At 38.7% G+C, this 16,573-nt stretch overlaps 1 protein-coding gene across 2 annotated transcripts in view; it reads right to left on the reverse strand.

The window, feature by feature from the left end:
* Positions 1-2,153: 2,153 nt before the first annotated feature.
* The window catches only part of UGGT2 (UDP-glucose glycoprotein glucosyltransferase 2), a 148,226-nt gene continuing 133,806 nt past the window's right edge, over positions 2,154-16,573 (reverse strand). For both annotated transcript variants that reach the window (XM_069601914.1, XM_069601913.1), the window contains exons 37-39: positions 8,529-8,645; positions 4,645-4,771; positions 2,154-2,366 (exon numbers count right to left, since the gene is read on the reverse strand). In XM_069601914.1, coding sequence (XP_069458015.1) covers positions 2,344-2,366; positions 4,645-4,771; positions 8,529-8,645 — 267 coding nt within the window. In that variant the 3' untranslated portion in view covers positions 2,154-2,343. The remainder of the gene's footprint in view (positions 2,367-4,644; positions 4,772-8,528; positions 8,646-16,573) is intronic.

The following is a 16,573-nucleotide window of genomic DNA, read 5'->3' on the forward strand; positions in this document are numbered from 1 at the left end:
CAGGTTCTATGTAGAGACCTCACTCTAGAGTTTCTCAGAAACTAGAATTTTACATTTGATACTGGGCTAATAAACTGCAAAATGCGGAACAGCTGTCCCATTACCTAACACTTCAAGACTCATTTTTTGAGTGGTTATAGGGTGAGCTGGGTGCCCCTAACCATGTGCTACTATCACAAAGTTGCCTGTATTTTGAATGTGGATCAATCTGAGTCCTGGTCCTTTGTGCCTCAACTCCCTAACTCTGCCACCAAAAGTAAGATCTTAACAAATTAATTGATTCTTTGGAAGAGGGTGGTTGCTATTTAGTTGCTAAGTTGTGTTCAACTCTTTGTGGCCCCACAGACTGTAGCCCACCAGGCTTCTCTGTCTGTGGGATTCTCAAGGCAAGAATACTAGAGTGCATTGCCGTTTCCTTCTCCAGGGGATCTTCCCAACCGAGGGATTGAACCCAGGTCTCCTGCATTGGCAGGTGGACTTTTTACCACTGCGCCACCAGGAAGCCCCTTGGAAGAGGGTGGACCCCCTTACTACTGAACAGAAGTGGGCAAGAGGGGCTGGGCAGTGACAGATTTTGTGTTATACTTACCACTTGCACTGTGAACCAGGGATCTGAGACAGATGTCAGAGCCCCTCGATGAATAGTCCTTTCTGTTCCAGGGGGAATTTAAATGCTACTATCTTCTTTGCTGCTGAATCTCAGAGAAGAAAATTCTCTTAGCCATGCTTTAGTGGCCGAAGACAGTCTGACTTGACATACACCTGTTGCTTTGAACGCTATTCACTGGGTTTCTGACATCTCTCCTGGGTAGTAGCAACTGCATGTCTGGTCGTGTTCCAGGGGCTGTGCCTGGCCTTTAGAAGCAACCATTTCTTTGGGCAGCTCCCATTTGTATCAAACTACATATTCATACAGAAAAGTCCAATTTTACCTGTAACTCCAGGCTAATGGCCTGTGGTGCTTCCTGGAAGTGTTCTTTTCTCTCCTTCAAGGAGCTACATTGTTCCCTGTACTTGAGCACTCCATTTCATCACAGGAAAACCCAAACAAGTAACCAGGGAGGGGGGTGGTTATTGGAAAAGGGAATGAGGTCTTGTGATCTTTTATCAGGAAAAAGGAAGCTGTGAGGAGCTGAGAAGTTATTTTCAAATACTCTATGGGCTGTTATCCAATAGAGAAGGGTAGACTTGTTCAGAAGAGTTCAGAGGAATAAGCACAGACCCGTGATAGACAGCTTTTGGCTCACCATGGAACTCTGCACGAACTGTCCAAAGACAGAACAGTCCGGCTCTAGGAGCAGACAGTTCCATATGGCCCTGGAAGCTTCCAAGATGGCATGAGGCTCCACCTGGCAGGGCCTTGGAAGGGGGGCTGGCACACTGGCTGGAGACTAAACTCTCTTAACTGTTTCTCAAACCTCACTTATCAACAGGGTCATCCGGAACAATCATGATTTCCCACAATCATGATTTCCCACACTCACCTCAGCCCGTGAATCAGCTTCTTCAGAAGACAGGGTCCAAAATGACACAGGTCTTCTCCTGTCCCAAGATCCTATGATTCTAGAGTAGCTGGACAGTTGTTTTTTTTAACATTTACTATTCCTATTCATCTAATATAAAAGAGAAAAGCTGTTTATATTCTTAACTTAGTTTCTATAAAACTAACCAGTTCTTTTTTAAAAACAATACATACATATCCCATAAGTCCAAGAATATAATTTTATAAAAATAAAAATTAGAAACAGTAAAAAAAAAAAGCATAGGATTAAAACATCATATGATTTAAAACAAATAAACTAAGTGGTTACAGTGTGGCACTACTTTCATTTTAAAACAAATAGTTAAGGTACAAATGGGCTTAATTTTTAAAAATACTATTCAGAGATAACCATAAGTCCTTCATTCTCAGAAGAAAAAAACCCAAAATAGGTCTCTTGAATTTAAATGCATCTTTTGAATAAAGAAATATATAAATAAACACAGCTGGAATATTCAAAGATGTAGATGGTTTGATAAATTCCCATGAGGACCAGCTAGTCAGATATGTTCAACCTGGTTATCTGGCAAAATTATCACTTTAACTGATGAAAACCCAGTGTTTTATGCAATCAGGAAAGAGGAACCATCTAATTTTAAACACTCAATGGTCATTTCTTACAGTATATAACAAATTTATTCAATACATTAAATACATGTTACTTTTAAATAATATAATTTAAATCCAAGAATATGTCACTGATCCTTAATGAAACTTTGACAAGTCTTGGAAGTAGTTCCACATTTCCCCAGCAGGTGGCAGATTTCTTGTCACACTTTCTCATCTTCTTACACAAGCCAGTGCTAGAGTTCATCATGTGTCAAAACTGTAGGGGAAGAAAGTATATTTAGCTCTTGAAATCTTAATATCAAATTAGCTTAAACCTTACTAAGGCATGAATTAACATAAAGTGTAGGTGCTCACTGAGGATCCTCCTGTTTGTTAGTTTAGTACCTACTCACTTCATTAAGTGACAATGAGAACAGCTCTTTGTACATTATGGTATCTATTGTGCTGTGCTTAAGTCGCTCAGTTGTGTCAGACTCTGTGACCCTGTGGACTGTAGCCCGCCAGGCTCCTCTGTCCATGGGGATTTTCCAGGAAAGAATACTGGAGAGGGTTGCTATGCCCTCCTTCAGGGGATCTTCCCGACTCAGGGATCAAACCCAGATCAGCGCATTGCAGGCTGATTCTTTACCAACTGAGTCACCAGGGAAGCCCATGGCATCAATCATATGGGAGCATAACTACCTGCCCTTTTACCCACCTACAAGTGAGTGCCCATGAGTCTATTAGAACAATACTTTATTCATCTTTGTTATCTCCACGACCTAGCACCTTGATGGTGAAAAATAGATTTCTCACCAGGTACAAAGTATGCTGTCATTAATGTAATGGAACAACAAAGAGCAGAAGACATATGTGGTCTGTGTCTAAGATGGGCAGGCAGAGCATTCAAACGCAGGAATAAATACTATATAACTGTGAGAATCAAAGTCAATACCAGTGAAGACTTAAGAGCTCAAAATGTTTTTTTCTCCTGCATCAATGCGCTACACATACTAACTGATTTAAGAACACGTGAGAGTTCAAAATGATATTTTCCAGGCAGAAATTAACTAAAACACAATTTAAACGGATCCTGTTCCACAATTCCAGATGGCAGACTTTCTCTCTCTCTCCACTAAATTCCACTGAATTATGCAATTGAGCAATCCTCTATTGTTGGACAGATTCTATGTCATCATTAAAGACAACGTTGTGACAAACACATACACACATACATTTTTGTTTTAATGTAAGTTTCTGATGAATTGATGGATCAAATGGCATGTATTTGAATTTTTACGTATATTACAAAATTTCCTTAATTTATACAGCTACTGTATGTATATTCACGCTTACTTGTCAATACTCTTGCTGGTGCTGAGTATTGTTAATCCTTTAACTCTTTCCAATTTGATAAGAGAAACATCTCATCTCAATGTTTCCTGCATTTATATTTTATTGTGAGGTAATTATGTGAGTTTTCCTTTCTTCTTTCCTTTTTTAGTTTCTTTTCTTCTCTCCCTCCTTCCTCTGTCTTATCTTTCTTTCCCTTTGAAAACAGTTATGCCACTTACATAATAATCTTTCTCCTGAATTGAAATGGTACCTTTATATTATTAGATTATTAAAAATACTCAGGTGTATTTAAAATACTGAATTTATCTGACAACACACATTGATTTTGTAAGGAAAACAGAATCAATATAAAACACAATTTCATGCTTATGTGAGGAAATTTATATATAATTTCAGCCTCTCTAAAAAGTAAAGTTGAGGACAATAAGAACTATATTCTGAACTACTGGAAAGAATTATTATGAGGATTAATTAGTCTAACCGGTGAAAAGTCTTTAACATACTGACTGGAACACAAGAGAAGCTCAACACTACTTTTAAAAAAGAGCAAAGAACAATAGAGACAGGTACTGACCAGGAAAGGGAATCATGAAAGAATCAAGAAGTTGATATCAGCTTTAAAAGAATATCCAACACACATTTACTGGTGTTAAGGGTTTATGTAGGGTGATAAAATGCTAAGGTAATTTCAGTTTTTTAAATCTAAGAAATGGAAACTAATTCAAACCACCCTCTGGTCTGTGATTAAGGCTATTGGAATAAGGAACCAGCTTTCTATAAGGAAACATACTATGTATGTCACTAATTAAGGAAACAGGAGGTAATACTTTATTTGGCTATGTAAGGCTTTTATTCAACTTTGGGGCTTGGATTTTCATATTTAGGAAATTCAGTGTATCTTAGAGTGTTTCTTTTACTTTTTTTTTTTTTTTAACCTCTATCTTAGGTCAGGAGACTAATACTAAACTGCTTATCTATGTGATGATATGAAGCTATATCCATAGGGGAATAGCTTCTCTATCCATGTTTTAAATTTGTGAACTTAGTCCACATAAAAAGGAAATCTGTAAACATGTCACAGACTTTGGTAAAGAAATTCTGATGTAATCATTTGATAATCATTAAGAAATGATTTTGTAATCTATTCTAATTTCACTTAGTGCAACAAGTGCTTCATACACAACTGCAGAACAACTCACCTGCATTTTTCTTCTTGTTTTCAAGGTGATCTAACAGTTGCCGTATCTCAGTATCATACTCCACCCATTCTGGGACAATCCTGGCAGCAGCTTTTAGTTTAGGTTCTTTTGTTTTGGGGTTATTGCACTGAAAATTTAAATATTAGAATTAGTTTAATAGAGAAAGGATCAACTGAAATGACAAATTGCAGTTTATGTAAGCAGTGTTTAATGCAAACACTCAATCAGAAGTTTAAACAAAAATTTGAAGATTTTCTGATGGTTCCTAAGAAGTCTGTCAAACAATTCTATAAAATATTTGGACAAAGGAGCCAATTACATGACCATTCTGTAAAAGAGCACAGCAGACTATATTAATAAATATTTTCTTGCCTTTTCTTTGGACTAAACCCTGGTTTTACATACTTTTTTTTCCCATACGTAAAACTAATTGTCAGCCTTTAGAAATGTCTCGAGTTTCTTTGGCAAAAGCATTTGTCCTCTTTCCTATGCCTCTGTTTTGATTACCAGCTGTGATATTAAAATGAGTTAACTGGAATTCATTTGGCAAAATACTGATAGTTGTGAAATTCAGAGTAGCCTATAAATCTCCATGCCTTAAGAATATTTAAGTAGTATGTTTAAGAGGCACAGTGGAAAAACAATGGACAGGGATCCTTGGTCCTCATGGTTCCAATTCTTACTGGCAGTTAGACTTGGACAGTCCCACTTAAACTAGTAGGGAGACCTCTGATGTTTACATCACAAAAAACACCAAACTGTGTGTGTGCATATGTGGGGACCAGTGGCAGAACCTGTCTTTTCATTTGCAAAGGAGGAAATTAAAACAAGGTTATCTCCAAGGCTCCTCTAACACCTGATGAATTTTAATTAGCAATTGGTTCTACTATAAAGTTTCTTGGGAAATTAAGTTTAAAAGGCAAAAAGCAAAGGCAGAGTTTAAGGAGGGTCTGACTCTGGATGTATGTGGAGATACAGCTGTCAGGAGTAGTGCTAGTGGGCTGGATGTGAACTGTGAGGAAAGAGAGGCATCAAACATGACCCCAGTGTCTTTGGCTTGAGCAGCGTAAAGAAAGGTTACAGGAGGAGCATAAACTTCACAGAGCTACACAGGCATCCAGTCTGCTCTTCACAGAGCACACTAATAGAGCACGTGTCCTGAAGCTTACTTCTACATGGCACTTTCTCATGGTAGCCCCAACCTGCTTCATCTTTCATGCCTTATGGGAAAGCTTATTTATGAGCCGTAAGCCTGGTATCTTAATCCTTTCCTCACCAAATATTTCCAGTTCATTGCATTGTGGATTTTTTCCTACAGTAATGTATTCTGAAGTAAGTAGGTAACAGGAACTTCTCTGTAGAAATTAGCTTCACAGATAATGTGTTCTATAAACAAGATAACGGATTTTCTAATTGTGTCAGAAACAAAAAACAAAGTACTATTTTTTCCTTAGCTTATGCTACAATTGTCGATTCTTTACCTGCTAAGCCATTGGGAAGCATAATCTCTATCAGCAGTGCTTCAGTGGGGCAATCATGTCCCACAGGGGAGCTGTGCCAGGTCTGGAGGTACTTGATTGCTGTAACTGGGGGCTGGGGGGCGCTATCGCCATCTAGTGGGTAGAGACCAGGGATGCTGCTAAACATCCTATAATGCACAAGTCGGCCCTCACAACAACTATGGTTCCGAAAGTCAGTAATGCTTTTTCCTCTCCATTAGGCCATTTCCTGATTTTCCCTTTTAACCTTTCCCCTAAGATGACCAAAAACAGCATGTTATTTTTTATTTTAAATGTTTCTGTGGAAGAGATGATGCTGTCCACCAAAATCTATGCCACCCATCCATTTTCTCAGTAGACCTACTGCTAGGAAGTGGCTGCCCATCCAGGAATGATGATCCTCAGCTCTTCTTATAACTGGATGTGGACACACAACCAACTGCCACCACGGGGCCAAGGCCTTTAGGATCAGGATGCATCCTCCACCCTCCTTTCTTCTTACCCTCCAGATCAACACTACCCAACAGAAATACGATGAAAGCCACAAATGCAGTTTTACATTTTCTAACAGCCACATTAAAAAATGTAAGAGGAACAGGTGGAATAAATTTTGACACTGTATTTCCAAAATGTTATCTAGTCAAAATGTAATCAAAATAAAAATTAGTAATGAGATATTTTTACATTTTTATTGAGTCTTCAAAATCTGATGTGTTTTATACTTCAGAGCACACCTCAGAGCACACCTCAATTTAGACTGGCAACATTTTAAGTACTTTATGGCTGCCTGTGGGAACTGGCTGCCATACTGGATGGATCGGCTTCAGAAAGACATAGATGATGACAGGACCCTGGAGGATGAAGAAGTCCCAGGATGGACGGAGATTGGTCCCTGAGTCATGATGTACAGGGAAGCCACTCACTGACAGGACATCCACTTGGGCCTGGATGTATGTGAAACCACAGAAATTTGGGCATTTGCTAGAGTAGCTCATGTTAATCTAAGTACTAAAAATCCCAAGGAGACTTATGTCAACTAACGTATGAGTCACATTCTTATACAACACAACCTTAACACTGTAATGTCCTTAACCACTCTTTAGAAATTTCCCTTGTTTTTTTCTGACTGATGACCACTTGTTTCTGCTACATTCTATCACCTATGATTGCAATCTAATTATATTTTGGCATGCTACTTTCTATACATATCTGGAAAAACATCCCTGTATTTTACTATCCAGTCTTATTTTGTTAAAAACTATGAGGTCTAATATTTTGACAGTTTGTTCTTCAAAGAAGATCTTGTACACAATTATTCTAAACTTATATCACCACATAAAAATATGATCGGGAAAAAAATGATAATATTTTGTACTACTAGAGAAAATATACAGTATTGGAATATAATGCCTACATATGGACAACAAATCAACTAGCTTAAAATATTTCATGTCTAGATTTAAACTATGTAGCATAAACTGCTTACAATGAAAACCTGAGAAAAAAATTTCTCAAAAATAATGAATAAAAAGACATATAGGATAATTTAAGTAGCTGGAATTATTCTGGCTGTCTTTATTTGGGGAAATTACTGGCATTAGAACTAAACTGATGATATATTAAGATGATAACTCATCATCTTATGTTTAGTTTATGACATTTCAGCCAGTTGATGGCCTTTCTTTGAAAAGGCCTTGTGCAGAAAAGAATTAACACAGCAGGCTGCTATTAACACAGAGATTGCTATTCTGAGAGGCCTGTGCTTACAAGGCTGGCCCTTGGCTGGCTTCTGGGAACTTGGGTTTCAGGTGTGTTCCCACCATTCCCTGATAAGAACAGCTCACTGTGCTTAAACTGTGCAAACTTGTAATTTATGCTGACGACCTGCCTTTCTTCTAGATATGGGGAATTTTGGCACGTGCCAGGCTGAGGGGTTGTTTACATGACCAGGCCCCAATAACAATTCTGGGCACTGGATTTCTGGTAAGCTTCCCTGATAGACCACATTTCACATCTGGTGGTGTACTTGTTGGAGCTTAAGGAATGAGGTAACTTCACAGGGAGAGGACTCTTAGAGGCTTGAATCTGGTTTTCTCTGAACTTCACCCCATGTGCCTTTTCCTTCTGCTGCTTTCACTTTGTATTCTCTCACTGTAATATTTCCATAGCCATGAGATATTCTGAGTCTTAAGAGTCCTCTCATTGAATCATCAAACCTGGGGTGGTCTTGGGAGCCCCCGATACAGCCCTATACCTGCCAACATAGGTAAATAAAACAGTAAATTACAGACTGAGCCACAGGTGCCATGCTATTTGTAAAACAGAAAATACTTCTATTGGAACATTTTCATATCTGCTTATACAAAGGAAAATGCAAACACTCACCAGATCAATTGTTTTGGCTCTTTGCTTGGATTCATCATCACACCAGGTTTCACACCACAACCATTCTTGGGGAAGAGACTTGATGGCAACTTGGTAAATCATATTATTGGGAAGATCCTATTAGAAAAAGAATGATTTCAACACAGAGGAATTTCAATTAGAGTCAGAGTGGAAGAAGTTGAAGCTGTCATTTAGATTATAAACGGATTCTATAAAACATACCCAAATCTGAGATATGGTCATATTTTTAAGCTTCAGATACTTACCCAATGGTCTCATATCATGAATGAACCTGTGCACTGGAAGGAAGCGCACACCTGCCCTGGACTTTACTCCTGCATTGGGGGTGAAGAGGAGGGCCCAGAACACACCTTTGCAATTCCCTTTCTACTTCCAACTGCCTTGAAACACCAGGATTAATCACTTACACCGTATCTTACTGGTTATGTGGTCACCACCACACTGTCCAGATTCTGAGGTGGCTTTTCAGTTCCCTATCAGGAAACTTCTGTACACTCACAGCTTTCTAAGCAAAGACTGCTGGCACCCGGGAAAAAGGATCTTTAAATGGCAAATGAACCTAGTAAGATGGTAGGTGTTGCAAGAGGGCATCAGAGGGCAGACACACTGAAACCATACTCATAGAAAACTAGTCAATCTAATCACACTAGGACCACAGCCTTGTCTAGCTCAATGAAACCAAGCCATGCCTGCGGGGCAACTCAAGACGGGTGGGTCATGGTGGTGAGATCTGACAGAATGTGGTCCACTGGGGAAGGGAATGGCAAGCCACTTCAGTATTCTTGCCTTGAGAACCCCAAGAACAGTATGAAAAGGCAAAATGATAGGATACCGAAAGAGGAACTCCCCAGGTCATTAGGTGCCCAATATGCTACTGGAGATCAGTGGAGAAATAACTCCAGAAAGAATGAAGGGATGGAGCCAAAGCAAAAACAATACCCAGTTGTGGATGTGACTGGTGATAGAAGCAAGATCCGATGCTGTAAAGAGCAATATTGCATAGGAACCTGGAATGTCAGGTCCATGAATCAAAGCAAATTGGAAGTGGTCAAACAAGAGATGGCAAGGGTGAATGTCGACATTCTAGGAATCAGCGAACTAAAATGGACTGGAATGGGTGAATTTAACTCAGATGACCATTATATCCACTACTGCGGGCAGGAATCCCTCAGAAGAAATGGAGTAGCCATCATAGTCAACAAGAGTCCGAAATGCAGTACTTGGATGCAGTCTCAAAAATGACAGAATGATCTCTGTTCGTCTCCAAGGCAAACCATTCCATATCACAGTTATCCAAGTCTATGCCCCAACCAGTAACATGAAGAATGAGGTTGAACGGTTTTATGAAGACCTACAAGACCTTTTAGAACTAACACCCAAAAAAGATGTCCTTTTCATTATAGGGGACTGGAATGCAAAAGTAGGAAGTCAAGAAACACCTGGAGTAACAGGCAAATTTGGCCTTGGAATGCAGAATGAAGCAGGGCAAAGACTAATAGAGTTTTGCCAGGAAAATGCACTGGTCATAGCAAACACCCTCTTCCAACAATATAAGAGAAGACTCTACACATGGACATCACCAGATGATCAATACTGAAACCAGATTGATTATATTCTTTGCAGCCAAAGATGGAGAAGCTCTATACAGTCAACAAAAACAAGACCAGGAGCTGACTGTGGCTCAGATCATGAACTCCTTATTAGCAAATTCAGACTTAAATTGAAGAAAGTAGGGAAAACTGCTAGACCATTCAGGTATGACCTAAATCAAATCCTTTATGATTATACAGTGTAAGTGAGAAATAGATTTAAGGGCCTAGATCTGATAGATAGAGTGCCTGATGAACTATGGAATGAGGTTTGTGACATTGTACAGGAGACAGGGATCAAGACCATCCCCATGGAAAAGAAACGCAAAAAAGCAAAATGGCTGTCTGGGGAGGCCTTACAAATAGCTGTGAAAAGAAGAGAGGCGAAAAGCAAAGGAGAAAAGGAAAGATATAAGCACCTGAATGCAGAGTTCCAAAGAATAGCAAGAAGAGATAAGAACGCCTTCTTCAGCTATCAATGCAAAGAAATAGAGGAAAACAACAGAATGGGAAAGACTAGAGATCTCTTTAAGAAAATTAGAGATACCAAGGGAACATTTCATGCAAAGATGGGCTCGATAAAGGACAGAAATGGTATGGACCTAACAGAAGCAGAAGATATTAAGAAGAGGTGGCAAGAATACATGGAAGAACTGTACAAAAAAGATCTTCATGACCCAGATAATCACAATGATGTGATCACTAATCTAGAGCCATGCATCCTGGAATGTGAAGTCAAGTGGGCCTTAGAAAGCATCACTATGAACAAAGCTAGTGGAGGTGATGGAATTCCAGCTGAGCTGTTTCAATCCTGAAAGATGATGCTGTGAAATTGCTGCACTCAATATGCCAGCAAATTTGGAAAACTCAGCAATGGCCACAGGACTGGAAAAGGTCCGTTTTCATTCCAATCCCAAAGAAACGCAATGCCAAAGAATGCTCAAACTACTGCACAACTGCACTCATCTCACATGCTAGTAAAGTAATGCTCAAAATTCTCCAAGCCAGGCTTCAACAGTACATGAACCGTGAACTTTCAGATGTTCAAGCTGGTTTTAGATAAGGCAGAGGAACCAGAGATCAAATTGCCAACATCTGCTGGATCATGGAAAAAGCAAGAGAGTTCCAGAAAAACATCTATTTCTGCTTTATTGACTATGCCAAAGCCTTTGACTGTGTGAATCACAAGAAACTGGAAAACTCTGAAAGAGATGGGAATACCAGACCACCTAACCTGCCTCTTGAGAAGTCTATAAGCAGGTCAGGAAGCAACAGTTAGAACTGGACATGGAACAATAGACTGGTTCCAAATAGGAAAAGGAGTACGTCAAGGCTGTATATTGTCACCCTGCTTATTTAGCTTATATGCAGAGTACATCATGAGAAACGCTGGGCTGGAAGAAACACAAGGTGGAATCAAGATTGCCGGGAGAAGTATCAGTAACCTCAGATATGCAGATGACACTACCCTTATGGCAGAAAGTGAAGAGGAGCTAAAAAGCCTCTTGATGAAAGTGAAAGAGGAGAGTGAAAAAGTTGGCTTAAAGCTCAACATTCAGAAAACGAAGATCATGGCATCCGGTCCCATCACTTGATGGGAAATAGATGGGGAAACAGTGGAAACAGTGTCATATTTTATTTTGGGGGGCTCCAAAATCACTGCAGATGACTGCAGCCATGAAATTAAAAGACGCTTACTCCTTGGAAGAAAAGTTATGACCAACCTAGATAGCATATTCAAAACCAGAGACATTACTTTACCGACTAAGGTCCGTCCTGTCAAGGCTATGGTTTTTCCTGTGGTCATGTATGGATGTGAGAGTTGGACTGTGAAGAAGTCTGAACGCCGAAGAATTGATGGTTTTGAACTGTGGTGTTGGAGAAGACTCTTGAGGGTCCCTTGGTCTGCAAGGAGATCCAACCAGTCCATTCTGAAGGAGATCAACCCTGGGATTCCTTTGGAAGGAATGATGCTAAAGCTGAAGCTCCAGTACTTTGGCCACCTCATGCAAAGAATTGATTCATTGGAAAAGACTTTGATGCTGGAAGGGATTGGGGGCAGGAGGAGAAGGGAATGACAGAGGAAAAGATGGCTGGATGGCATCACGGACTCAATGGACATGAGTCTGAGTGAACTCCAGGAGATATTGATGGACAGGAAGGCCTGGCGTGCTACGATTCATGGGGTCGCAAAGAATCAGAAATGACTGAGTGACTGAACTGAACTGAACCTAGTAAGTTAAAGACAGATCTCTGGAGACATCAAGGGACCCTTTTCGCAGAGGTATTTGTTTACATGTCAAGGGTTGTAGAGCCCATCCCTATGTGTCCCCAGAGAGTATCTGTTTGCATTCCAGAGCCAAGGACATGTTTCCTTTCTCTCCCAGAGGGCACCAGGGGTACATGTGTTGGATGTCCCATCTAAGGTCCAAGATTCATAATTTTAGGGTTCTTCTCACAGCACTCCTGTTAATCATAATACTGAAAGTTCTAGCCAATGCAACATGATAGGAAAAGGAAATATAAACCAGTATACAGATTGGAAAGGAAGCAATAAAACTGTCTTTGTTTGACAATGACAAGATTGTTTATGCAGAAAATCCTAAGAATCAATAACAAACTCCTGCAATGAATAAGCTATTATAACAAGTTTTCAGGATACAAGGTTAATATACAGAAAGTCAAGTGCTATATACCAGCAATGAACAAGTGGAATTTAAAATTGAAAGCATACCATCATTTACATTAGCACAATCCACCCCCCACCCCGAAACCCCACCAAACAAATCTAGGTAAAAATCTAAAAGAATGTTCCTCTACATAAGGAAAACTAAAATTCTGATGAAAGAAACTTAGGGACATCTAGATAGATGGAGAGGTATTTCATGTTCACAGATAGAAAGACTCAATATTGGTATGATATCACTTCTTTCCAACTCAACTTATAAATTCAACACAATCCTAATCAAAGTCCCAGAAAGTTATTTTGTGGATATCAACTGATTCTAAAGTTTACATAGAAGGCCCAGAATAGCCAACCCAGGGCTGAAGAATAACAAACAGGATGATAATACTGAATTTGAAATCTTCATATAAATTCTCTAGTAATTAAAACATGGAGATTTATAAAAGAATAGACAAACACAGCAATGGGACAGAACAGAGCCCAGAAATATGAGAATTCTTTGTACTTTCTACTCATTTTCTTCCCTGTAAATCTAACACTTCTCTAAAAAAGTCTTATCAATTAAAAAAAATGTTTGACTATTCCTTCTTGAACCACCTTTTCCTGGAAATCCATTCTTTAAATCCTTAAATAACTGGGTCTGTCATCTTATCTCAGCCACTTTCTCCCATCATACTCCCACTCTCTGACTACCTCTAGATTTTCAGCTTATTCCATCAAGTACTCAGACATCAATATCCTTCGATCCCTTTTGGGACCTGATTGCAGCACTGTTTCACTGTCATTTATCCTTGATGTCTTCACTCTCCTTTCTTAATTTCCATGGTTAATCATTATATTTAATCCCTTGAACAGATTCTCAACTGTCTTACTCTTCTCTCATTTAGTTGGATATGTCTGACAAAATAGTTCTGGTTAAATCCAAACTCTGACCTGCCCCCATCCAACTAAACATGGCTGGCAAAACACACAGACACATACACTACACTATTTTGCATTCTCATCAGCAGTGTATGATGGTTCCAATTTCTCCATATCCTTGCCAATGCTTTTATGGACCATCTTTTTATTATAGCCATTCCAGTGAGTATGATGTGGTATCTTGTAGTTTTAATGCAGTACCTAGTGACCAGTGATGCTGAGCATCTTTTCATGCATTTACTGGCCACTTGGGCACCTTCTGTGGAAAAATATCTATTTACATCCTTTGAGTAAAAAATTGGTTGTCTTTTTGTTATTAAATGATGAATCCTTTATATCTTCTGGATACTAGTCCCTTATCAGATATATGATTTTCAAGTATTTTCTCCCATTCTGTGGGTTGTCTTTTTCACTTTGTGTTCTTTCATGAACAAAATTTTTAATTTTGATGCAGTCCTATCTGTTTTTTCTTTAGTTGCTTATACTTGTTTCATATCTAAGAAACCACTGTCTAATCCAAAGTTATAAAGATTTATGTTAATACTTTGTAAGAGTTTTACACTTTATCCTCTCACATTCAGGCATTTGATCCATTCTGAGTTAAGTTTCTGTATATGGTGTTAGGAAAGGGTCCAATTCATTCTTTGAAGGTAGACATCTTATTGTTCTAGCACCTTTGTTGAAAAAAACTATTGTTTCTCCATTAAATTATCCTGGAATGCTTGTCAGAAATCTAGTAAGCATAGATGCATGGACTCTCAATTTATTTCTGGACTCTCAATTCTATACCATTGATTTATATGTCTAACCTTATGTCAGTCCACTCACTGTACATATTAAAGGGTACAATTTGATAAGTTTCACATATTAAATATTCCTGTGACACTAAGACCACAATCAAGCTCATTGACTATATACATAACCCTCAAGTTTTCTTGCACCTTTTTGCAATCCTTCTGGGCTATCCTTTCTACATACACCTAAGCCAGTTCTTAGGCAAACATGAACTGCTTTTTGTCCAAGGATTGGTTTACATTTTCTAGAATTTTATATAAACAGAATGACACAATATGTATATTTTTGGCCTAGCTTGTTTAATTAGATCAGCATGATTTCTAGATTCATCGAAGTTGTTATGTGTATGATGAATAATTCCACCCTTTTTACCGTTCAGTAAATATACCTTTTTACCATTGAGTAAAATCTTTTTTATTCAATCTGGTTTTGATAGATATCTGGGTTTGTGGCAGGAAGCTTCTGACATGGCCCCCAGTGATCCTTGCCACACAGTACTCATTCTCTTGTGCAAGTATTCCTCCTAGATGTGGCTGGAACCAGTGACTTCCTTCTAACAACAGAACATGCAAACGTAATGGCATGTCAATTTTCTGAAGTGTGTGTGGAGAATTGATACGATTTCTTTCTTTAATACCGGGTAGAATTTCATGCAAGTTTGGTAGAAATTAGAAGCTATCTGGGCCTGGGAAGTTGTGCTAAATTCAATTTCTTCAATAGATACAGTGTTCTTCAGGTTATCTATTTCATTCTGAGTGCATTTTGACAGTTTGTCTTCTATGTAATTTGTCCATTTCATCGAAGTTGTTCATAATAGTTTCTCATTATTCTTTAAGTATCTATAGATATTGTGCTATCATGTCTCTCATTTCTATATTACATTAGTAATTTGTGTCTTTTATCTTTTTCGTGATCAGTCTGGCTAGCGGTTTGAGTTTTGCTGATTTTATCAAAAAACCAGCTTTTGTTCGTAAGAAAACCTACTGAAACACATAATTTTTCCCATTTTTTCATTTCATTGATTCCACTCCACTCATTAATTATCCCCTCTTTTCTATTTACTCTGGTTTAAAATTTACTTTTTTCCCCCTAGTTTCTAGGTAGAAGCTCGAGGTTATTTGAGACCCTTTTTCTTTTTAATATAGTACTTCGTGCTACTGCTTTTCTAAGAACCATTTTAACTACTTCAGATGATGTAACTTATCATTTACTTTGTATATAGAAGAGAAGTAGCCTAAGGCTAAAAAATATATAAATTCATATGAAATGGTGAATGGCTTGGTTGATTGGTCAGGGGCCCAGAAAGGAAAAGACATGGGTCTAAGGGAGCAAAGTAGAAGTGACCCTGCTTATCTCTCCCAGTGAGCTTCCTGGGGAAGTTGTGTTTATTATCCTCATAACTCTGGGAGGCTCTGGGTCATATCACTAGGTTCGAGGAATCTAGGTGAAGGAACAAAGAACCAGCCCCCCTGAGCAAACTGTGACAATCAAGAAAGGCCATATCAGCTTTAGAGCCCCCTGTACGGGTTGTCTGAGGCCTTTGTTGAATTTGTAGAATTTGCCCAATTCTGCTTCCTTTCTTTCTCTAACAGCTATTGGTCCTGAAAGCACGTCCTAATAAACTTCCTGCAAGCTAATTTAGACTCAGTTTGTTTCCTGGATAACCTAACCTATAACAGGCAGCTGAATAGTATCTACTGACGTAGGGAACAGTGGAAGAGAAATGTAGCTCGAATTTTGATTTTTAATTTCAGAAATGTTCTGGGCATTACTGTGTCTATTTCAATAGATTTAACATACAGGTTAGGCATTCAGAGGAGAGAGAAGAGCCAAAGATTTGGGAATTCTTGATAGAAAAGCTGTGAATTAAAGCCCTGAGTGTCTGTAGGAATGCTAATAGAGTGGGAACAGAAAGAAAAGTGAGACACGAGCAGAAATTTAGAGGATAGCAACATTCAAATAAGAAGCAGAAAAAGAGTAGCTCTAAAATAAATTGCAGTGGGAAAATCATGGACATCAGAGAAGAAGCAGGA

Source organism: Ovis canadensis, chromosome 10 (genome assembly GCF_042477335.2).
Source record: "Ovis canadensis isolate MfBH-ARS-UI-01 breed Bighorn chromosome 10, ARS-UI_OviCan_v2, whole genome shotgun sequence".
NCBI lineage: Eukaryota > Metazoa > Chordata > Mammalia > Artiodactyla > Bovidae > Ovis > Ovis canadensis.